Raw genomic sequence first — 25977 nt, forward strand, 5'->3', positions numbered from 1 at the left:
ACTGGATCCTACATGGTTCTATAGGAAAATAAGAATTGGAAGATCATCGATGGTTGAAAAGTGTTAACCCTAAAGATCAAGCTGAGAAACAGCCTCTCTCACTGGAGATGAGTAATATAGTGCATGCATACCCGGACTCGCACAACCAATATATGTGTAATATATGAAAATGGAAAATCCAAGCAATTAGTAATGGATGGTAAAACATCTATTAATTGAATTCACTTCATCTGAACACATGTCATAGAATGAGGATGATTACATTGTACTGACACAAATGTGGTTACTGTGATTCTAGAATGACATTCACAGAAAAGAAATGAGTTTACAGCTAATCATTCTACACATTACCCCAGAATACCACTGCCACGTTGCACGGGTTACTAGTGACGATGATGAAAGAAGAAGATAGACGGCAACGACTTGCCAATTATTATTTTAGTTAGACACATGGCATATTAATAATATTGAAGGTCAAAATATGTTTGCAGAATGTGCAAGGATGTGGCAGGAATGCTCACTACTAACCCTGACTTCTTCATTATTTTGATTCTATGTCATAAGCTGAAGTTATATTTTGTAGCAAGAACAATTATCTCCTTGAAGCCGCAGCCATTATTATACAACGGGTGTATTGAGGTCAAGCCCTTATATCCAGCAGTTGGCTCACTGACATTATTATCATACTCATTGTAATCTTAACCCCTTCATGACCTTGGGATTTTTCGTTTTTCCGTGTTCGTTTTTCACTCCCCTCCTTCCCAGAGCCATAACTTTTTTATTTTTCCGTGAATTTGGCCATGTGAGGGCTTATTTTTTGCGGGACGAGTTGTACTTTTGAACGACATCATTGATTTTAGCATGTCGTGTACTAGAAAACGGGAAAAAAATTCCAAGTGCGGTGAAATTGCAAAAAACGTGCAATCCCACACTTGTTTTTTGTTTGGCTTTTTTGCTAGGTTCACTAAATGCTAAAACCTAACATGACTAGGTTATTTTTTATCTAAGTGGTGAAAAAAAATTCCAAACTTTGCTAAAATAAATAAATAAATAAAAATTGCGCCATTTTCCGATACTCGTAGCGTCTCGATTTTTCGTGATCTGGGGTCGGTTGAGGGCTTATTTTTTGCGTGCCGAGATGACGTTTTTAATTATAGCATTTTGGTGCAGATACGTTCTTTTGATCGCCCGTTATTGCATTTTAATGCAAAGTCGTGGCGACCTAAAAAACGTAATTCTGGCGATTCAAATTTTTTTCTCGCTACGCCGTTTAGCGATCAGGTTAATGCTTTTTTTTAATTGATAGATCGGACGATTCGGAGCGCGGCGATACCAAATATGTGTAGATTTGATTTTTTTTTATTGATTTATTTTGATTGGGGCGAAAGGGGGGTGATTTAAACTTTTATATTTTTTTTATTTTTTTCACATTTTTTTTTACTTTTTTTTTTTACTTTTGCCATGCTTCAATAGCCTCCATGGGAGGCTAGAAGCAGGCACAACGCGATAGGCTCTGCTACATAGCAGCGATCTGCTGATCGCTGCTATGTAGCAGAAATGGAGGTGTGCTGTGACCACCGACCACAGGGTGGCGCTCACAGCCACCGGTGATCAGTAACCATAGAGGTTTCTAGGACCTCTATGGTTACCATCCTGACGCATCGCCGACCCCCGATCATGTGACGGGGGTCGGCGATGACGTCATTTCCGGCCTCCCGGCCGGATGCGGTAGTTAAATGCCGCTGTCTGCGTTTGACAGTGGCATTTAACTAGTTAATAGGTGCGGGCAGATCGCGATTCTGCCCGCGCCTATTACGGGCACATTTCAGCTGTTCAAAACAGCTGACATGTCCCGGCTTTGATGCGGGCTCACCGCGGAGCCCGCATCAAAGCAGGGTATCTGACCTCGGACGTACTATCCCGTCCGAGGTCAGATAGGGGTTAAAATCAGTAAAAAACATTTGAATTGGTTTTACACTCTACACCAATCATTACATTCGCTCCATCATCTTTAGCACTGAGCCAGGATTGGATTTTTTTTCCATATATATTTTATTCTCTAAATTTGAATCTTCTAATGGATGGTGCTAGAAAACATGCTATGAAAGATTTATTGACTAGCAAGGGCGGTTTGGTTATGCCAAAGGTATATGTGTGCATCTCATTAGTCATGGCACATGTAAATTAAAGAACTAAAGATCTTAAAGGGGTTGTCCCTTTTCAAATGTTACTGTACAAAAGAATTGCAGAGGTCTAAATGTTGTGCCACAGTAAATGTTAAAAAAGGAAAAGCTATTAAAGACAGGGGTTGAAAACAGACCAAGGTTCATCAAGTTCAACATTTCTCCACCAAATTGCCGTCTTACCTGCAATTATATGGGATCTTGTTACTCTAGAAGTCAAGTGAACTACTGCTAACAGTGCACAACATTATCTGCCGGTGCTGACGACTGGGGGCTGTCATATTCAGGTATATAAGAGCCACATACTGTATGAGTTCTGAGCCACTCACTGAAATGTGTGGCTCTACGGTAACATAACAGAAGAGTTTACAGGGTTAAATTAAGGTGAGTAGATGATTCTCACTAACTCAATGAGTTTAACTTAAAGGGATTGTCCAGTCATAAACTACAAGTCTGTAGTCACTCTATCTGACTGCAGACTTGTGAATCCTCACGTGGTGTGCACCGTTCTCTGTGAAGATTTTGTTTTGTTGGCACCCGGAACGGCGGTCATGTGATTTGCATACACCCGGCCACATTGTGACTAGATGGGCATGGCCTCACTCAATGCAAGTGTCCATATCGCCGGCACCAGAGAATCGTCACAGTGTGCAGTACGCTGGTTGTGAGGATTCACAAGTCTGCAGTCAGATAGAGTGACTGCCACCTTGTAGGTTAAGACCGGACAACTCTCTTAAGTAAAAAACAAACTTTTTAAAGGCAGAGGTAAACCAGCGTTTATCTAATTATCTCTATGTTTCATGTGCCGTAGAATATACTTATTTCCTAATGTGTTAGTATGACTTTGTCACTGGTAGGCTATGTGCACACGATCAGGTTTTTTCGCGGTAAGGGTATGTGCACACGTCAGGATTTCTTGCAGAAATTTTCCTGACAAAAACCCGGACATTTCTGCCAGAAATCCGCATGCGTTTTTTTCGCAGTTTTGACGCGTTTTTGACGCGTTTATTGTGCGTTTTTTGTGCATTTTTCCCAAATGCATAGAATTGTGGGAAAAATGCAGAAAATCCGCAAAAATAATGAACATGCTTTTCATAGTAACATAGTAACATAGTTAGTAAGGCCGAAAAAAGACATTTGTCCATCCAGTTCAGCCTATATTCCATCATAATAAATCCCCAGATCTACGTCCTTCTACAGAACCTAATAATTGTATGATACAATATTGTTCTGCTCCAGGAAGACATCCAGGCCTCTCTTGAACCCCTCGACTGAGTTCGCCATCACCACCTCCTCAGGCAAGCAATTCCAGATTCTCACTGCCCTAACAGTAAAGAATCCTCTTCTATGTTGGTGGAAAAACCTTCTCTCCTCCAGACGCAAAGAATGCCCCCTTGTGCCCGTCACCTTCCTTGGTATAAACAGATCCTCAGCGAGATATTTGTATTGTCCCTTTATATACTTATACATGGTTATTAGATCGCCCCTCAGTCGTCTTTTTTCTAGACTAAATAATCCTAATTTCGCTAATCTATCTGGGTATTGTAGTTCTCCCATCCCCTTTATTAATTTTGTTGCCCTCCTTTGTACTCTCTCTAGTTCCATTATATCCTTCCTGAGCACCGGTGCCCAAAACTGGACACAGTACTCCATGTGCGGTCTAACTAGGGATTTGTACAGAGGCAGTATAATGCTCTCATCATGTGTATCCAGACCTCTTTTAATGCACCCCATGATCCTGTTTGCCTTGGCAGCTGCTGCCTGGCACTGGCTGCTCCAGGTAAGTTTATCATTAACTAGGATCCCCAAGTCCTTCTCCCTGTCAGATTTACCCAGTGGTTTCCCGTTCAGTGTGTAATGGTGATATTGATTCCCTCTTCCCATGTGTATAACCTTACATTTATCATTGTTAAACCTCATCTGCCACCTTTCAGCCCAAGTTTCCAACTTATCCAGATCCATCTGTAGCAGAATACTATCTTCTCTTGTATTAACTGCTTTACATAGTTTTGTATCATCTGCAAATATCGATATTTTACTGTGTAAACCTTCTACCAGATCATTAATGAATATGTTGAAGAGAACAGGTCCCAATACTGACCCCTGCGGTACCCCACTGGTCACAGCGACCCAGTTAGAGACTATACCATTTATAACCACCCTCTGCTTTCTATCACTAAGCCAGTTACTAACCCATTTACACACATTTTCCCCCAGACCAAGCATTCTCATTTTGTGTACCAACCTCTTGTGCGGCACGGTATCAAACGCTTTGGAAAAATCGAGATATACCACGTCCAATGACTCACCGTGGTCCAGTCTATAGCTTACCTCTTCATAAAAACTGATTAGATTGGTTTGACAGGAGCGATTTCTCATAAACCCATGCTGATATGGAGTTAAACAGTTATTCTCATTGAGATAATCCAGAATAACATCCCTCAGAAACCCTTCAAATATTTTACCAACAATAGAGGTTAGACTTACTGGCCTATAATTTCCAGGTTCACTTTTCGCGGAAAAAAATGCATCCATGTGCACAAAACATGCAGAATGCATTCTAAATGATAGAATGCATAATGTATGCGTTTTTAATGAGTTTTTATAGCGTTTTTAGCGCGAAAAAAAGCGAAAAAAACTGAACGTGTGCATATAGCCTAAAAACGTTATAAAAACTCATTAAAAACACATACATTATATCATCCTATCATTTAGAATGCATGCTGCATGTTTTGTGCACATGCTGCGTTTTTTTCCGCGAAAAAAAAACGCATCGTGGTAAAAAAAAAGCAGCATGTTCATTAATTTTGCGGATTTTCTGCATTTTTACCGCTATTCTATGCATTTGGGAAAAAACGCACCAAAAAGGCGTCAAAACGCATGAAAAAGGCAAAAAAAACGCATGCGGATTTCTGACAGAAATGTCCGGTTTTTGCCAGGAAAATTTCTGCAAGAAATCCTGACGTGTGCACATACCCTTAGCGTTTTTTGTGCATTTTTGACGCATTTTGGGTGCGTTTTTTTGTGCGTTTTTTTCCCAAATGCATAGAATAGCGGGAAAAATGCAGTAAATCCCCAAAATTAATGAACATGCTGCTTTTTTTTACCGCAATGCGTTTTTTTTCGCGGAAAAAAACGCATCATGTGCACAAAACATGCAGAATGCATTCTAAATGATAGGATGCATAATGTATGCGTTTTTAATGAGTTTTTATAGCATTTTTACCACGAAAAAACACAAAAAAAACGCAAAAAAACCTGAACGTGTGCACATAGCCTATGAGAATCAAATTGGTTATGGAAAGAGCCGTGATGTAGCCTGAAGCTTGTTGGCCCCAATGCAAAATCTCCAACCGGCCACCAATCTCACAGGTCAAACTGTATTGGTCTCCTCATATGGACCACCGGGACCCCTAGACTACAGGGCCGCGGTGTGACTGCAACCCCGGCACACACTATAGTTATTCTGATGGGATAGATCATCCATTTAAATTGAGAGATCTCCCAGATCATACAGACTATTATACGGCCTTATGCCAATTTCTCTTATTCTTCTGTCCTGAATTTATTTCTTTTGATGAGCACAGTAAAGACAAAAGAAGACAAGATCGGATGACAAGTGCATGTACTGTATGCATTCTGTATGTTTTAAAGAATAATTTATTTTCAACCCTAACATAAAATTGCACTAGAATACTACGCAGAATTGAAAATGGCTCCTGTGCTATTCCGTAATACGACAGCAGAGGGCATACCTAGGACACATCACACACGTCAGATCTTTCTTAGGGGTGACACTATAAAGCCCTCCTGAGCCGACAGATGAAAATGTGCCGAGACTGAATGTACACGAAAAAAAATGAGGACACTTAGGATTTCTCTGGAGATGAGACATCAAAGAACATTTCATATATCACTTAGACATTGCTCGGCAGCTCCTGCAGATTCCAACCAAAGTCACCTGTAATCTCTCTACAGGGCACAGAATAAATTAAAGCCGCGATGAGAGACCCGCGTCTGCCTGGCGGAGTGTAACAGAATAAGCAGCTAGAATCTCGGGAGCAGAATCATCTCAAAGTGCAGGATGGGACGGTCCAGTTCTCTGTCATCTCGGCTCCATGGGCGACCACTATTGGAAGGCTTTGAACACATCTGTTTTATGCTCGCTGCAAACATTACTGCACTGACTTCTGGGCTTAGAACTGCTCAATAAATACAGTACTTTATTACAGCCAGAGTACCGGCTGGAAATAGCAGGTTCTTCAGTGTTCTGTGCGAGACTTAGATTACTACCAAATGATACCCGTGGAAATTTCAAGCTTTTAACACATAAGGCTAAGCACATAAGTCTTCAAAGTGTGTATTCAAAATGACTCCTTAAAGGCAATATATCTTACATCATAAGCGCACTTACTGATCGGATACACAATGGTAAATGAGGAGATCAATGCTACATGATATTCGGGTGTCAGAAAGACACTAGGCCTAGATAATTGGCACTTCGATATTTGGGTGGTGGCTGGCATATGACTCAACCTTTCTTTCGTTAATAAACTAAGGGTGCAGTTAGATGACCGTATAAAATGGACCAAGATCAGAACGCGGGACACAGACTGTCCAGCGGCTCTTCCAAATCGAGCGTGACAGCTTCATGTATTTCTATGCAGCTGTCACACTCAGTTCAGGAGAGCCGCCAGCCAGTCCATGCACTGCTTCCTGATGTCGGACCGAGTTATACGGCCGTCTGACTGCAAACTTAGGGGGAATCCGTTATCAGAAAAAAAAATATTCTTTAAATCAGCTTTTTATATGAAATGTATTACATACAGTTAGGTCCATATATATTTGGACACAGACAACATTTTTCTAAATTTGGTTATAGACATTACCACAATGAATTTTAAACAAAACAGTTCAGATGCAGTTGAAGGTCAGACTTTCAGCTTTCATGTGAGGGTATCCACATTAAATTTGGATGAAAGGTTTAGGAGTTTCAGTTCCTTAACATGTGCCACCCTGTTTTTAAAGGGACCAAAAGTAATTGGACAGTTGACTCCAAGGCTATTTCATGGACAGGTGTGGGCAATCCCTTCGTTATGTCATTCTCAATTAAGCAGATAAAAGGCCTGGAGTTGATTTGAGGTGTGGTGCTTGCATTTGGAAGGTTTTGCTGTGAGGTAAACATGCGGTCAAAGGAGCTCTCCATGTAGGTGAAAAAAGCCATCCTTAAGCTGCGAAAACAGAAAAAAAAAACCATCCGAGCAATTGCTACAATATTAGGAGTGGCAAAATCTACAATTTGGTACATCCTGAGAAAGAAAGCTCTGGTGAACTCATCAATGCAAAAAGACTTGGGTGCCCACGGAAGACATCAGTGGTGGATGATCGCAGAATAATCTCCACGGTGAAGAGAAACCCCTTCACAACAGCCAACCAAGTGAACAACACTCTCCAGGAGGTCAGCGTATCAATATCCAAATCTACCATAAAGAGAAGACGGCATGAAAGTAAATACAGAGGGTTCACTGCACGGCGCAAGCCACTCATAAGCATCAAGAATAAAAAGGCTAAACTGGACTTTGCTAAAAAACATCTAAAAAAGCCAGCACAGTTCTGGAAGAACATTCTTTGGACAGATGAAACCAAGATCAAACTCTACCAGAATGATGGAAAGAGAAAAGTATGGTGAAGGCGAGGTACAGCTCATGATCCAAAACATACCACATCATCTGTAAAACACGGCGGAGGCAGTGTGATGGCTTGGGCATGCATGGCTTCCAGTGGCACTGGATCACTAGTGTTTATTGATGATGTGACACAGGACAGAAGCAGCCGAATGAATTCTGAGGTATTCAGAAACATACTTTGTGCTCAGATCCAGCCAAATGCAGCCAAACTGATTGGTCGTCGTTTCATACTACAGATGGACAATGACCCAAAACATAAAGCCAAAGCAACCCAGGAGTTTATTAAAGCAAAGAAGTGGAATATTCTTGAATAGCCAAGTCAGTCACCTGATCTCAACCCATTTGAGCAGCATTTCACTTGTTAAAGACTAAACTTCAGACAGAAAGGCCCACAAACAAACAGCAACTGAAAACCACCGCAGTGTAGGCCTGGCAGAGCATCAAAAAGGAGGAAACACAGCGTCTGGTGATGTCCATGCGTTCAAGACTTCAGGCAGTCATTGCCAACAAAGGATTTTCAACCAAGTACTAAAAATTAACAATTTATTTAAAATTATTGAATCTGTCCAATTACTTTTGGTCCCTTTAAAAACAGGGTGGCACATGTTAAGGAGCTGAAACTCCTAAACCCTTCATCCAATTTTAATGTGGATACCCTCAAATGAAAGCTGAAAGTCTGTACTTCAACTGCATCTGAATTGTTTTGTTTAAAATTCATTGTGGTAATGTCTATAACCAAAATTAGAAAAATATTGTCTCTGTCCAAATATATATGGACCTAACTGTACATACACATTCCCTTTAAGCATAGTCAAACATGTAATTTTACTTTATCTGGGCTCTGAGGGCAGATAATTAACGTAGCCCTACATATGAAATAATGATGTGAGAAACAAGGATCTGTTGGGAGATTACCAAAACTGCAAATTGTGGAAAAAATTGGACATTTCAAACAGTTTTAGGCCTGTTTCACACGTCAGTGTCTCCGGTACGTGAGGTGACAGTTTCCTCACGTACCAGAGACACTGACACACGTAGACACATAAAAATCACTGCATCTGTTCAGATGTCAGTGATTTTTTGCGGACCGTGTCTCCGTGTGCCAAACACGGAGACATGTCAGTGTTCGTGGGAGTGCACGTATTACACGGACCCATTAAAGTCAATGGGTCCGTGCAAAACACGTACCGCACATGGACGTTGTCCGTGTACAGTCCGTGTGCCGTGCAGGGGACAGCGCTACATTAAGCGCTGTCCCCCCCACTGGTACTGAATCCGCGATTCATATCTTCCCTGCAGCAGCATTTGCTGCAGAGAAAATATGAATAATAGTGTTTAAAATAGGGGTGGAGCCGCATATTCATTACTGTAATCGGCGGCCCCACGTGACCGCATACAGGAGAAGATGCGGCCAGACCAGTAAGCAGCGACAGCCAACGAGGGAGGCGGGTGAGTATTTTCAGAACAGCGGGGGGGCGCACAGGGGGTGGGGGGCTTTGGACACATAGATCTTTATTTTAAACACTATTATTCATATTTTCTCTGCAGCAAATGCTGCTGCAGGGAACATATGAATTGCGGATTCAGCACGATGCAGGGGACAGCGCTAAACTTTAGCGCTGTCTCCTGCACGGTGCGTGTGGTACCCAGTGGGCACACAGGCGGCACACGTGTGCCGCATGTGTGCCACACTGATGTGCCACGTGAGCACACGGACACGGATAACTCCAGTACCGATTTTATACGGTACTGGAATTATCTGGACGTGTGAAACCGGCCTTATGCCACATTTCTGTCTGATGAATCTGTCCCTTTGTCCCCAAAATTAGTTAATTATCCCCTCTAAAAGAAAAAAAAAACATGAGTACAGAGCAATGTTAAAATGTTAGTGAATAGTGACCTTTCATCTTCCTTTCTTGTGGAATAGCAGCCATTTTTCACCCTTTCCTAGTGCTGGAGAAACCAGATCCAGGCTATTACTTATTCCTTCATCTTTCAAATGAGAAGACAGTTTTCTGAAATTTAACTTTAAAATATACTCACCAAATTGCAAACACTTCTTAAGACTTTTTTATGCTAATTTTCAGCTGCTTTTTACAGTACCAGATTTCAGAAATCTCATGCACACACATTGGTTTTTTGTTTGATCAGTATTTTGTGCTTTGCTGCGTTTTTTTGACATAGAGCATGTCACTTCTTTCAGCGTTTTTGCTGCGTTTTTTCACCCATTGACTTGAATGGGTGTTGAAAAAAACGCAGCAAAAACGCAGGTATCATTATTTGCTGCGTTTTTGCTGCTGAAAATCCAAGGACATTAGCCTGGAAAAAGAGAAAAAACAAAACACACCAAAAAAAACAACAAAAAAACGCACCAAAACGCATTTAAATTAGCATAAAAAAACGCAGCAAAAATACGCAGCAAAAAAGTACTGTGTGAACTTACCCTTAAAGAGTAACCGTAATTTTATTTTATTCTTAAATCAATAGTGCACGAGAAAACAAGAAACTATATAATATCTTATCAGAGAAATTAACTTCTTTCTCTTCCTAGACTCATCTTTCAATTTCACAGTTCGCAATTACCAGGTAAAATTTGTCTTCGGTGAACGCAGATTTTCCAGTGATGCAAAACCCAGAGAAAAGTCTGTTTTGAATGAGATTCCCAGCGTAAGATCTCTCTTAGGCCACGTTCACATGTCCTGGTTTTGGCTTACAAATACTGATGTAAGATACTAACCAAATACTGGAGTGGGTGATAAATCCAGAAGTGACTGGTGACGTGTTTCTATTATACTTTTCCTCTGACTGTTCCTCTCCTGATTTAGAAATACTGAGATAAAAAACTCAGCATGTGCACATGGCCTAAAGCTAGATGTTGTCTTGCATTGTTTAAAGAAGTAGTCTGGTCCCGGACCGGACTGGCCATCGGGCAGTTCTGGCATTTGCCAGAGGGGCCGCCCCCTGCCGTGGGCCAATCCATCTGCAGGAGCCCCTTTGATGTGGTGACAGGAGCCGCTCAGGAGCAGAAGGCGTGGCCTCAAATGCTCTTTTCATGTGAGCAGGAGCAGTGCTCACTGCCGGGATAATTTACATACAGACCTCTCCTGGAGGCCGCGCAAGTTCCACATCTTCACCACAGCTGCTGTCTGTAGCACCCAGCCAATGACATCAAGCAGGGGAGCTACAGAAACCAATGAGAGGAGGTGGGCGGGGCCAGTGCTGTGAGGAGAAAAAGACTATGGAAGATTCCAGCACTGAGCTCCTCCAATAGCAGCTGCAGCATACCCTCCTCTGCTGTATCAGTGCTGGAGGATGCAGAGCTCAGAGAGGGTCAGTGCTGGAGGATGCAGGGCTTAGAGAGGATCAGTGCTGGAGGATGCAGGGCTCAGAGATGGTCAGTGCTGGAGGATGCAGGGCTTAGAGAGGGTCAGTGCTGGAGGATGCAGGGCTTAGAGAGGGTCAGTGCTGGAGGATGCAGGGCTTAGAGAGGGTCAGTGCTGGAGGATGCAGGGCTTAGAGAGGGTCAGTGCTGGAGGATGCAGAGCTCAGAGTGGGTCAGTGCTGGAGGATGCAGGGCTTAGAGAGGATCTGTGCTGGAGGATGCAGGGCTCAGAGATGGTCAGTGCTGGAGGATGCAGGGCTCAGAGAGGGTCAGTGCTGGAGGATGCAGGGCTTAGAAGAAGGTCAGTGCTGGAGGATGCAGGGCTTAGAGAGGGTCAGTGCTGGAGGATGCAGGGCTTAGAGAGGGTCAGTACTGGAGGATGCAGGGCTTAGAGAGGGTCAGTGCTGGAGGATGCAGAGCTCAGAGTGGGTCAGTGCTGGAGGATGCAGGGCTTAGAGAGTGTTAGGAGTCGAGTTTCCTCTGCTGCACTGGGGAAATCTCGATCCGTCTCCGCTGCGGTCTCCCATTCTTCTCCAGCCGCGGTGGAGTCTGCTCAGCAGGGACGTCGATCCCAGCGTCTCGCTCAGTCTGACTCTGTGCGAAGAGTTACTGCTGCTTTTCCTGCTTCTGCCATTGAAGCCAGTGCTGGGCAGCGGCGAGTGGACGTTTCTGGATTTAAGTCCTGCTTTTCTCTGTCTGAGCATGCCCAGGGCAGGATCTCCCGTTGGAGATCGAGGGTCACATGCTCAGGTATTGCAGCACATCCCATTGGTCCTCTTGGCAGGTCCTGAAAGGGCAAAACTTCTGGAGCTGCTTCCTGTGCTGCTACTATATAAACTGTGCATGACCGCACGGCCATGCGCTAGTATTGTCTTGTAAATATGTGTGTGTGTTGTGAGTGAAAGTCGCTCTTTAAATAACCCTCCCTATTGAATGTCTGTTCGCGGAAGGTGTATGTTTGCTATCTAGCGCCCGACTTATCCAACAGCACGAAACACACATTACAGCTACCAGTTGCTGTGTCCGCCAGTACGGCGCCGTGCGCTTGCTCTGCGCTTTCCTGACCCAAGCCTGGGTGGTTAGTGGCGTCCGTCAGTGCGGCACCGCACGCACTCTTGTGCCTTTATATTATTATTTATGTTCCTCTGACACACCCAGTTGCGGTGTTGTGCCAGCAAGTGTCTAATCGGACTTCAATCCTGTGTAGGGGTTGAGTCCGCTGACTTCTTGCTTGCGCTTTATGTGCGGTACTGCGGTCCAGTGACGCAACAGGATCGCTTCCTTCATGCAGGGTGAAGTTAACCCATGTGTGTATACTTAGTACCGCCATATAGTCCGTCTTACTAGCAGCAGGGTCTTTTACCTGCACGGTGGACCTCGGACTGCGAACGCACCTAGTTTCTTATTATCTATACTTGGTGCGTTCCACCGGTCCTTAACATAATACTAGCGCCAAGGTCTGGCTAGTAAATAATGGACGATCAACGTTCACAGCGGTACATCCAGCAGCTGGAGGGAAGGTTGGCGGCTCTTGAGCGTTCAACCTCAGCTGTGGATGTCACTGCTGTCGCTGTTCAGGCTGCTAGTGTTGCTGCAGCTACCTTGTCCACTGCCGCTCCTGTCCCGACTCTAACTCGCCTCCCGCTTCCAGAGAAATTCTCTGGTGACAGTAAGTCTTGTAGGGGTTTCGTGAGTCAGTGCTCTATCCATCTCGAGCTTCTGGCCTCTCGTTTCCCTACAGAGCGGGCTAAGGTGGGATTTATAGTGTCTCTTCTATCGGACAGGGCGTTGCAGTGGGCTACACTGCTATGGGAGCGTAACGATCATGTGGTACAGAGTGCTCCGTTGTTTCTGAGCACTCTGAAACAGGTCTTTTTAGGACCTCGTGTCACCCATGATACGGCGCTCCAATTGTTGGCATTGACTCAGGGCTCGTCCTTGGTCAGTCATTTTGCCGTCCACTTCCGCACCTTAGCATCTGAGCTGGAGTGGTCGTATAAAGCTCTCATTCCAATATTTTGGAGGGGGCTGGCTGACCACGTTAAGGACGCCCTGGCCACTAGGGAGATTCCCGCCACACTGGAGGAATTAATAACTCTATCCACTCGTATTGATCTCCGTTTTCACGAGCGGAGGTTAGAACGAGCCCAGTGTAGGCAGAGGTTTCGGCTGGCTCCCACCTTCGCCAAACCTTTGGAATCTCCAGACCAGGCTCCTGAGCGCCATGAGCCTGTGGTAGAGTCACGAGCGGGATCTAAGTCCCGGACCGCTCGTGCACTCCAGATTTGTCATCTTTGCCAACAGTCAGGACATCTTGCCTCCAGATGTCTCCAGTGGTCGAGGAAACGTCAGCGTCTAGTGGTAGTTGGTGGAGGTGCACTAGACACGGCGACGTTTGCCTCCAAATTGTCGTTTAAGAGGACAATAACATTGGGCTCATCCTCTCACTCGGTAGAACTCTGCGTGGATTCTGGGGCGGAGGGCAATTTTATGTCTTCAGCCTTCGCCCAACGTCACGCAATTCCTCTGGTCATGCTATCTCAACCTGTAACGGTACGAGTGGTGAATGGGTCGACACTGCCCGCACAGATTACGCATCAAACTATCCCTTTTACTCTGTCCATGTCACCATCTCATCAGGAGGTTATATCTCTACTCGTCATTCCTGAGGGAATTGATGATGTTCTCTTAGGGATACCTTGGTTACGGTATCACTCTCCTCACATCGAGTGGTCCTCAGGCAGAATTCTGGGATGGGGTGAATCTTGTGGGAACAGGTGTCATCGAGAGTGCGTTCAGGTTGCTACTACAGAGGTACCCGCAGATCTTTCCTCTCTCCCCAAGCAATATTGGTCTTATGCAGACGTGTTCTCCAAAAAGGCAGCGGAGACCCTTCCGCCCCATCGCCCCTATGACTGTCCTATTGATCTCTTGCCTGGTGCTGAGCCTCCCCGGGGTCGAGTCTATCCATTATCTCTCCCGGAAACGGAGGCAATGTCTCAGTACATTCAAGAGAATTTGGCAAGAGGGTTCATCAGGAAGTCAGTGTCACCTGCTGGGGCAGGGTTCTTTTTCGTGCAGAAAAATAGTGGAGAACTACGTCCATGCATAGGCTACAGGGGTCTTAATGCTATCACAGTTAAGAACAAGTACCCTTTGCCTTTGATATCTGAGCTTTTTGATAGGCTTCGGGGAGCTAGAGTGTTTACTAAACTAGATCTGCGGGGTGCTTATAACCTGATTCGCATCCGTGAGGGGGACGAATGGAAAACGGCGTTTAACACCAGAGATGGGCACTATGAGTATCTGGTGATGCCCTTCGGGCTCTGTAATGCACCTGCCGTTTTCCAAGACTTTGTCAACGACATCTTCCGGGATATGCTTTCCACCTCGGTTGTAGTCTATCTGGATGATATCCTCATCTTTTCTCCAGATACTGACTCCCACCGGAGGGATGTTGGCAGAGTCTTTGACCTCCTACGGGCAAACTCTCTTTATGCGAAGTTGGAGAAGTGTGTGTTTGAGCAGGAGTCCTTACCTTTCCTGGGCTATATCATCTCCGCCCAGGGATTGGCTATGAATCCTGCCAAGCTACAGGCTGTGATGGACTGGCAAGAGCCCCATTCTCTTAAAGCGGTGCAGCGCTTTATGGGGTTCATAAACTATTACCGCCAGTTCATTCCCCACTTCTCAACTCTGGTAGCTCCCTTGGTGGCCCTCACCAAGAAGGGAGCGAATCCCAAATTGTGGTCGGAAGAGGTCTCCAAGGCCTTCACTTCTATTAAGTCCCACTTTGCTAGCGCTCCCATCTTACATCGTCCCGATGTGGATAAGCCATTCCTAATGGAGGTGGATGCCTCGTCTGTTGGTGCTGGAGCAGTCCTCTATCAAAAGGATGCTCAAGGTCGGAAGCATCCATGCTTCTTCTTCTCTAAGACCTTCACGCCAGCGGAGAGAAACTACTCCATCGGGGACAGGGAGTTGCTAGCAATGAAGTTGACCTTTTTGGAGTGGAGACACCTTCTGGAGGGTGCGCGGTTTCCCTTCCAAGTTTACACAGACCACAAAAATTTGGTCTATTTACAAACAGCCCAGCGGCTAAATTCTCGCCAGGCCAGATGGTCCCTGTTCTTCTCCCGGTTCCACTTTTCCCTTCATTATCTCGCCGGGGAGAAGAATATCCGTGCTGACGCTCTCTCTCGCTCCCTTATGTCAACTGAGGAGGAGGAAGAGGAGCCTCGGCTTATTGTCCCTTCCGAGAGCCTGAGAACCATAGCGCCGGTTTCGCTAGAGTCTGTGCCTCCGGGCAAGACTTTTGTGCCCATTAATTTGCGACTGGAGGTTCTCTCTTGGGCTCATTCGTCCAGGGTGGGTGGACACTTTGGGACAAAGAGGACATCTGAGCTACTGGCGAGGACGTACTGGTGGCCGCATATGGTCCGGGATGTCAGGGATTATATTCTGGCGTGTGTCTCCTGCACCAAAAATAAATCTCCGCGTCAAAGGCCAGCTGGGTTGCTCTATCCCTTGCCGGTGGCAGATAGGCCCTGGGAGATGGTCGGGATGGACTTTGTTGTGGGTTTACCCAAGTCTCGCGGCTGTACCATCATTTGGGTCATCACCGATCATTTCTCAAAAATGGTGCATTTGGTGCCGCTACCACGGTTACCTTCTGCACGGGCCTTGGCAGCGTTGTTCATCAAACACATCTTCCGCCTATATGGTATGCCTGACAAAATTGTCAGTGACCGGGGTCCCCAGTTTGCGTCTCGGTTCTGGAGAGAGCTTTGTCGTCTTCTCAGTATTGAGTTGAATCTCTCTTCCGCTTATCATCCCGAGACGAATGGTTGGTAGAGAGGGCCAACCAGACCTTGGTCACATACCTGCGACATTTTGTTTCAGCCAGGCAGGATGACTGGGCATCCTTGCTATCATGGGCAGAGTTTGCACTGAACAACGCCGTAGCTGACTCCACTGGACAAACCCCATTCCTCCTCAACTATGGTCAGCATCTACGGGTACCTGTGCCTATGCTCGTGTCTTCCGCCGACTCCAGGGTGGCAGACTGGGCTGTGGAGGCACGGGATATTTGGGACCGCACTCAGGATGCCATTTGGGCCTCTAAGGAGAGAATGAGGTCCTCCGCCGATGCTCATCGGCGCCCCGCTCCGACCTTTGCTCCTGGCGACTTGGTGTGGCTCTCCGCCCGTAACATCAGGCTGCGAGTTGAGTCCACTAAATTTGCTCCTCGCTACTTGGGTCCGTTCAAGGTCCTCGAGCAGGTTAATCCTGTGGTCTATCGTTTGGCCCTTCCGCCACGCCTGGGTATCACCGACACCTTTCATGTGTCCCTCTTGAAACTTGTGTATATGTCCCGGTTTTCCGAGTCATCTGCTGGGACATCGGGTTCGTCTACGGACGATTATGAGGTGAACGCTATTTTGGGGTGCAAGGTGGTACGTGGCAAAAAATTTTATTTGGTGGACTGGAAGGGTTATGGCCCCGAGGACAGGTCCTGGGAGCCTGTTGAGCACATTCGGGCCCCGCAGCTCATTGCTGCCTTCGAACGTGGCGAGGCCCAGGGAGGGGGGGGGCCCTTGGAGGAGGGGTAATGTTAGGAGTCGAGTTTCCTCTGCTGCACTGGGGGAATCTCGATCCGTCTCCGCTGCGGTCTCCCATTCTTCTCCAGCCGCGGTGGAGTCTGCTCAGCAGGGACGTTGATCCCAGCGTCTCGCTCAGTCTGACTCTGTGCGAAGAGTTACTGCTGCTTTTCCTGCTTCTGCCATTGAAGCCAGTGCTGGGCAGCGGCGAGTGGACGTTTCTGGATCTAAGTCCTGCTTTTCTCTGTCTGAGCATGCCCAGGGCAGGATCTCCCGTTGGAGATCGAGGGTCACATGCTCAGGTATTGCAGCACATCCCATTGGTCCTCTTGGCAGGTCCTGAAAGGGCAAAACTTCTGGAGCTGCTTCCTGTGCTGCTACTATATAAACTGCGCATGACCACACGGCCATGCGCTAGTATTGTCTTGTAAATATGTGTGTGTGTTGTGAGTGAAAGTCGCTCTTTAAATAACCCTCCCTATTGAATGTCTGTTCGCGGAAGGTGTATGTTTGCTATCTAGCGCCCGACTTATCCAACAGCACAAAACACACATTACAGCTACAGTTGCTGTGTCCGCCAGTACGGCGCCATAATATCTTATCTTACGTCACCGCTCTGCTTTCCGGCCGCTGTGCTCACAGCCAGAGCAGAGAAGCAGAGCGCCGGGGACAGACAGCGGTAGGTAAGTATGTAGTGGTTGTTTTTTTTACTTTAACGATGGTAACCAGGGTAAACATCGGGTTACTAAGCGCGGCCCTGCGCTTAGTAACCCGAAGTTTACCCTGGTTACCAGCGAAGACATCGCTGAATCGGCGTCACACACGCCGATTCAGCGATGTCAGCGGGAGATCCAGCGACGAAACAAAGTTCTGGACTTTCTTCCCCGACCAGCGATATCACAGCAGGGGCCTGATCGCTGCTGCCTGTCACACTGGACGATATCGCTAGCCAGGACGCTGCAACGTCACAGATCGCTAGCGATATCGTCTAGTGTGACGGTACCTTTAGAGAGGATCAGTGCTGGAGGATGCAGGGCTTAGAGAGGATCAGTGCTGGAGGATGCAGGGCTTAGAGAGGGTCAGTGCTGGAGGATGCAGGGCTTAGAAGAAGGTCAGTGCTGGAGGATGCAGGGCTTAGAGAGGATCAGTGCTGGAGGATGCAGGGCTTAGAGAGGGTCAGTGCTGGAGGATGCAGGGCTTAGAGAGGGTCAGTGCTGGAGGATGCAGGGCTTAGAGAGGAGGGCTCAGGCCCATGTGTGCAACCACTGCCCTAGCAACAGACCTGAAATCCCCTGCTCCTAGGAAGTATCTTGATGAAGAAATCCAGCTGCCTGCAGAAAGGGGTGAGTATATAGGTGTGTACTCAATGTGTAAACTGTGTATATGTGCAAGTCATATGTCTGTAGTTTGAGTATATGTATATATACGTACTATGTATATATATATATCTATATATGTATATATAATATATGCACCTTATGTGTCTGTATATGTAGTGTGTATGTATATATATATATGTATATATATATATATATATATACATACATACATACACTGTATGTTTGTGTATGTACTGTAATGCTGCAGAATCACGACCCTCCAGGCTGCCCACCCTTAATTTTTGTAACTTGCATTTTACTGCCCTGTGTGGCAGTTTTGTGGAAACAAAAGTCTATTTTTAAAGGGAACTTGTCACCAGTGTTTGAGTCTTTCAACAAATGCTGCCACCTTTATCACCTCTGTGCTGCACTACACCGACATATATTGACTCCTGACCCCCTGTTTACCCCCAAATAAAACATTTGAGTTGCTCCCACATTTTATTTAAGTGAGGCTGGTCGGGCATCATCTCTGTGGTCTGTGCGCCTTGTTTCTGCTCCTAAGTGTCGTCCTTCAGCTCTGATAAATATGGATGACTTGTCATCCACATAGCAGAACAAAATCTTCCGCCTACACAGTAGCATCGCCGTCCCGCACAGGCGCACTTTCACCGGTGCTGGAATTACATTTTGCCACATATCCAATAATGTGCCTTGCTCCACCCGCAGAGCACAGTGGACGGGTCGGGGATGCTACTGCACAGGCACAAGATTTCGTTGCACTATGTAGATGGCGCAGGACGAGTCATCCACACCAATCAGAGCCGGAGGACGGTGATTAGGAGCAGGGAGGAGGTGCACACACCAGATGGTTTTGGGGCTATACAGGGCTCAATATACACATTCGTGTAATTCAGCACAGAGCAGATAACAGTGGTGACATTTGTTGAGGGACTCAAAAACTGATGACAGGTTCCCTTTAAATTTCTAAATAGCTTTAAACACTTTTTTTTCTTTTAAATCTGCTTTTTTAGTGGGGTAGTTGGGGTGGTCCTATGCCTCCATCTACCTTTTTCTTAAAATGATGCATCCTTTTAAAATGCAGAAATTTTCACATAATTTATGTGTGATTTGGTTTTGTTCTCATAGCGATATACCTGCCCTATTGAGGGCAGCGCAAAATACTGCAGTGCGCAGGCGCCCAGGAAAGGTCAGAGAGGCCCGACGCCTGCGCATTGCAGTACTTTGCTTTGCCCTCAACAGGGAGATAAATTACACCTGCGCAGGAGTCGCGACAGGACGTCATTGCATGAAGATAGGAGGCGCCGGACCGGACTGCAACACCCATTGGACCGGACCGCATCGGGACCACCACTGGGTGAGTACAATCTAACTTGTTTTTCTTATCTTTCAGGTTACATGGGGGGGCTTATCTACAGCATTACAGAATGCTGTAGATAAGCCCCTGATGGTGGTGGCCGCATCTTACAGGCCAAAAATGGGGTGACAGATTCCCTTTAAACTATCTAGAGAGCAAGATTACAGAAGTTACAAGATGTGGGCCTGTGCTCTTAAAAATGCCAGGGCTGAATTTCAGTCCCAGTCTGGCCCTGGTCTGGTCACAACATATTGATATGTCATCAATGTTAAAAAGGTACGGGTCTAACCCGTGGCACTTCCACCAATCAGATGTTATAACCTTTGGCGAAGGAGAGAGTAGGCGCTGTTCTGTAGTCTCCGACACGACTGCTACATATTGAATGGGGTTGTGTATTGTAGCTTAGTTCAATGAATTTTCAACTGGTTGCTGCCACATCAAATAACAGCAGATCGGCGGAGGTGTCTGGTGTCCACAGATCTGATATGGATAACATCAGCGGTCATCAATATCTTGTGACTGAACAATCCCTTTAAACCCTTCACGACCTCGGGTTTTTTCCATTTTTGCGTCTTAGATTTTATCGCCTGTTATTGTATTTTATTATAATGTTGCAGTGACCAAAAAAATGTAATTCTGGCAGTTTTATTTTTGTCTTGTTACGCTGTTCACTGATCGGATTAATTTAGTTTATTTTTTGATAGATCGGACATTTCTGAACGCAGCAATACCAAATATGTGTGTTTTTTTATTGTTTTATTTTGAATGAGGCAAAAGGGGTGATATTAACTTTTATATTTTTATATTTGTTTATATTTTTAAAAACATTTTTTTCCTACTTTTTACTTGCTTCAATAGTCCCTTTAGGAGACTTGAAGCTGTGATCGGCTTCAGCCTTGCTATGTGTAGCAAAAATCAGGCCGGAGTTCATAGCAGAACAGCATCACAGGGTTCTTCTGCAGACAACCAGTTGTCATGTCAACCCATTGTGTTATCTGTCATGTGACAGGGGCACCAATGGGCGGGGTTTGGGAGGCGCTTCTGGCACTTTTGTGTTAAGTCCACCGTCAGAGATTGAAAATGGCATTTAACACGTTAATAGCCATGGGTGGATCACGATTCCACCCGAGGCTGTAAGGGGCACATGTCAGCTGATCAAATCAGCTGTCATAGGGTGGAAAAGGTGCGGGCTCAGCGCTGGAGCCCGCATCAAAAGCCAGGACATGATGCATCTCTACATCATAGGTCATCAAGGGGTTAAGTACTGCGTGGTAAAACACTTCCCAATGTTAGATGACAGCATGAGACCAATATACAAATTGTCACAAGCCAATGAAAAATGTTGCTTAAATTGCAATATTTAATGCATGTTAATTGGAACACTTCCCAATGTTAGAAAAGAGCAGGCGACCAATGTGTCCAATCTCGCATGTCAATGTTGGATTTCACTCAAATTGTGACTTTTGTGCATATACTGCAACATAAATGTATTTGTTCCATTACTTTTTCTTAAGTTATAGATTTTTATTTTGATACTTTTATGCAGAAATGCAATCATAAATATGTTGTACCACAAGATTAATCCCCACACCCTTTTCTTGTTATTTTTAAGTTCTGGTGAAGGGATCAACAAATGTAGAAATAAATGGCATAAAACATTGATAGATTCAATTTGGGCTTTGAGAATGGCGCAAAATAACGCAATTTGCTTTAAAAAATTGGTGCAAATGCAATAATAAATGTCCTCTAGTGTGTGTAATGACCTGTTACTCCAAACATTTATAGAAATCACACTGGGAGAACGCCAGTTCAGCCATGTAAAGGTATTGCTGGACTCATCTTTGAAAGACAAGTACGTGTACATATAAACAGTTTTAGGAGGTGAAATACTGCTCACAGATTGCCTTTAAACTAAAATCCCATGTAATAATTGATAAGGTAATATTTCTATAGCTAAAGGGAGAAGTCTGATATATTTTCTTAATGAAGGTACAGATTTATTGGTTGAAACTGCTTATTTTGTAGATCTGTCAGTTACACAATAATACACTGGAGTGGCGGCTATGGAGAGAAAATGAAGTTGTATTCTCCCTGCAGCTGCTTGCTTCCAGTCATCAGGGTGCTGCAGGGGGCGGTAACAGTCACTGCTCACGACAAAGTTAGCGCAACTGTAATCACTCCCTTTGATTGACAGCGTGTATGTGCAGAAGAGTTTGCCAATTAAAGTTTCGGGAAGTAACTACAGCTGCTCCCACTGTGTTGTGAGCAGTGACTATTGCCGCCCCCCTGCACCGCCATGATGACTGGAAGTGAGCAGCTGCAGGGAGAATAAAAGTTCACTTTCTACCTGTAGCCACTGTTTTAGTAAGCAGGCAAGAATGTCTGAAGGCAAATATCATTTCTGGGCATGACAGGTTCTATTAAACATATTGTGTGGAAGTTTGGTACTATATAAACAGCTAGGGCACAAATCTGACAAAGATATTTTATAGGAAAAAAAAAGTGCAAATTCCCACCCTGAGATGGAGGCACCTGGTCCTTGTCTCCCAGCTCTTTTACATTCTCCCAAATGGGATAGTGAGTATAACTGACAGATCTAGAACATAATAATTTTCAACCAAAAACTTCAGTAAGGAAATATATCCAACCTGTTTATATCATTTTCTATCACCAAACATGATTTCATCACAGAGTTTAATAGCAGATTGTGGGTATTCACTCATCTCAGACATTTTAGCTTCAGAACCAAGATAAAATCTGAATTAAAATAGCTGAAAAGACTAATTTGATTTGGCGACAAACGTACTCCACGTTATTCTTACATTAGTGATTAGTGTCAGAAAATGTTTGTAGTAATTTATGGGATGATGCAAAAAGACAAATGTTTGTACAGACAGAGGACAAGACACATAATGTAGTGAACAATTTAATTTATAAACCAAGTAATAAGGCCATGATTCCATTAAACTTCTAACTAGCGATGTCACTCAGCTTTCTACTATTCCTGTACGGCAAATCAGCTTACTTGCAGTGTCTATTTGTTCCGGTGAATTAAATAATTAAATTCATAGATTTATAGTCACCCTACAGCGGTGATTGTCCTATTGGGTCGATGTATGTCTGTATACATTTTCTCTGCTATACAAAATGTAACCGAAAAAAAAATGAACTGGAGTATAAGTTTGTATACATGCAAAATAGGAGCATGTTCACACTAGATGTTAAACAGACAAAACCCAAGACAGAAACAAAATGATCGTATGTCCTGTTGTAAGTAAATAAGTAAAAGCAATAGTGCATAGGAATAACATAGGGTAATTAGTAAACACTGTTTTTTGTAATGAAAAAACATAAAAGCCGTCTCACCAGCGTCAAGGTGTACCACAATCGGGATGGTCCTAACCTCTCATATTAAAAAATAATTCTAGAGGTTAGGACCATCCTGATTGCGGTACACCTTGATGCTGGTGGGACAGCTTTTACACTTTTACTTATGTACTTACAGCAGGGCATATTCTATGTGAAATAGCGCACTCTGCTGCATCCAGTAAAGAATACTGTGGGAGCCTAAGCACGATGGATGTCATGGTCATCGGGGGGATACATATGCAAGTCCTTCTGACGTAAACCTTGGATGAGCACTGTAAACAGCGTAAAATGTTCAATACGTATGCCCTCTTTTATATAGCTGTGACAATAGACAGGTTTGCCATTCAGGAGACTATGAAAGCTGGGTGAAAATCCCTATTATGACTTGTTCACATGCAGCGTTTTTTGCCACGGAAAAAATACAGTACCAGCAAAGTGAATGAGATTTCTGAAATTTCATGCACATGCTGCTTAGATTTTCCTTGCAGATTTGAACAAAGCGTTTAATCAAATATGCAACATGTCAATTGTTTCAGCTTTTTTGCAGCATTTTTCACGCATTCAAATGAATGCAAAAAAAAAAAATGTAAGCAAAGGTGCAGTCAAAAGGTATTCAAAAACACACGTATTTTACGCATCGTAAAAGACCTGCTGTCATATTGGTCATCACACTGGATTCTCAAAAACACATTAAAATATGACAAAGCTCAATCAGAACAACTGAAATACACATTCACCAATGTAGCAGTAAGTACATCTATTGTTTCACTATAGGATAAATGTTATTGAGGATTTAATACAATGTGCAAATCAATAACAATGCCAGCACATTGTAAAACAATCAATCTGTGACTTTGATACGTCCTGACATTTTTATTCTTGCTCATCAAGGTTAGTTCTCTGCCAAAAGGACATTTTAGCTTGGGATGACGGGACGTTGTGGGCAGGATTGGGCCTCTCTTTAGGATAATATTTAGAAAATATTGATATAAAAGCCAAAGTAAACTTCCATTTGTGGTGTTGTTCACTAACGGAAAGATACAATATTATGCCATCAGCAATTATGTGAACTTATTGGTGCAGAGGAGTGGTCTTCAAATGGTGACTGTCCAGCCTCAGCCAAACAGACCCCAGCATGTCTGCTCCGACATCCAGTGTGCTACTGAAACTGCTTGTCCAAACATTATTTGGGGGGTGAATACATTAATGTATAGGACACCAATGTTCTTCATTAATAATACATTATTACAATAAACAATAATTAATCGGTCATATATAGGCTAACAGATTTAGGCTCAACTCATATTTACCATATAAAAGGGTCAAATAATGCAACTCTATCAGTGCAGTTGAGTTGTCCTGCACCTTACATGATAACATCAATGAAGACAATGTCAGTCATTTGGTTAATAATCATTAGATTGTTGCCAACATAGAGGGTGGCCCAAAACTAGGTACAGGAATGCGGGAATGTTGGTGGAAGAAATTTGGAGCACTAATGAGATGAAATAAATATAAATGTAATTAACAATGTAATAAAATGCAAATAAACTTTGTTTTAGGTGTGTGTCAGAGTGTATGTTTTCCCATATGTATATATGTATATTATTCACATACACGCGCTCAATAAAAAACGTAACAGAAATATTCCAATACCTCCAGGATCTAAGGATCTAACCTGAGCCAGGCAATGCTTACACAGATTTGTCCATGTGGTTGTGGTTCCAGACTCGCTAAGAACTCAAAGATTACTCATGTGGAGACCTGAACTACACTTACTAAAGAAGACGTGATAAAGGTCACATTGCCCATTGTGGCGTGACGTGAAGGTATTGAGGACAAGGGACCTTCTAAACATTATACAGTGTGCGGAAGGATAAATATATAGAGGATTCTCACCTGACCAAACACAGAGCTGAGGATGGGATGCAACTCCACAAACAGGGGCTCTGTGTCCGGCTCCGGGTCACTGTCGCTGCTTTTAGCTGGAGGAAGGTCATTGGCTTTGGAGGGTTGAGCGGAGGTGCCTTCAGATCCTTTCCCAGAGTCCTTCTTCTTTGCTCTCTGTTCTTGGCCACCTTCTTGTTGATCTCTTGGAGTAGGAGAGATCTGTTTGGGGCTGGGTGTATGCTCCCTTGGACTGGGTGGATAGTCCCTGGGACTTGGATGATGATGCCTGGGGATTTGGTTATGGTGCTTAGGACTAGGGGATTGCTGCTTGGGACTTGCAGAGTGCCTGTGGTTGTATGGAGACATGTGCTGATACAAATGATGGGTGCTTTGGGTCTGACTGACATGCGGTTGATGAGTGGGGGTGTGTTGATGATGACTTTGATAATTTGGGTGGTGCTGGATTTGACTGTGGTGGTCAGGAGGTGGGCTGCTGGAGTGGTACTTGCGGGACTGGTACTGGGGATACACGGAAGGACAGTGGTGGTGATTAGCATGGTACTGTTGATAATGTGGGCTCCCAGGCTGTCTGTTCCTCCATCCTCCTTCCTGTTGAGGAAGTCTTCTCATTATTGGGGGGCTCTCAGTTGTCCGTGGAGATTGGCGCCTTCTTCCGCTAGCAAGTCCACTATCCCGGGGGTGACATAGAGGCCTCCTAAAGCTTGGATCGGGCTCATGGGGCAGCTGGTATCTGGGATGAGGTCTCCTGGTCTCCCCAGCACTGATCACGGAGCTGCTGGACTCGTTCATGTCGTTGGCCGCGGATCGATATCTGCCATAGGATTCTCAGTGTGTAGGGAGCCGAGCTAGAGCCATGTTACAGCGAGCACGTCTGTTCAGCACCACAGTGCCAGTGACAGCTCCTGCACAGCTCAATGGGAGGAGGAGAGAGCTGGAGTGGGAAGGGAGGAGCAGAGTGGAAAGGTGGTAGACACAGGGGAGAGCTGGGGGAGAGGCAGAAGCCACAGACTAGGAGAGAAGATGGGATTCACATCTGCTTTCCTGCTCCATTACCACTAACATTGCGGTATAGCACGTCCTTATGGGAAATGTACTCATTGATCTCAGTAAGCTGCCACTTTGGCCTTCAAAAAGGCTGACTTAAGAGT

General features: G+C 44.7%; 1 protein-coding gene across 1 annotated transcript in view; it reads right to left on the reverse strand.

Annotated features, from left to right (window-relative positions):
* CABP1 (calcium binding protein 1) overlaps positions 1-25738 on the reverse strand; it is a 50667-nt gene extending 24929 nt beyond the window's left edge. Inside the window, exon 1 of the mRNA XM_069758013.1 lies at positions 24818-25738. Within this exon, the coding sequence (XP_069614114.1) occupies positions 24818-25618 (801 nt within the window). The 5' untranslated portion in view covers positions 25619-25738. The remainder of the gene's footprint in view (positions 1-24817) is intronic.
* Between the last annotated feature and the right edge of the window lie 239 nt (positions 25739-25977).

Source organism: Ranitomeya imitator, chromosome 1, assembly GCF_032444005.1.
Source record: "Ranitomeya imitator isolate aRanImi1 chromosome 1, aRanImi1.pri, whole genome shotgun sequence".
NCBI lineage: Eukaryota > Metazoa > Chordata > Amphibia > Anura > Dendrobatidae > Ranitomeya > Ranitomeya imitator.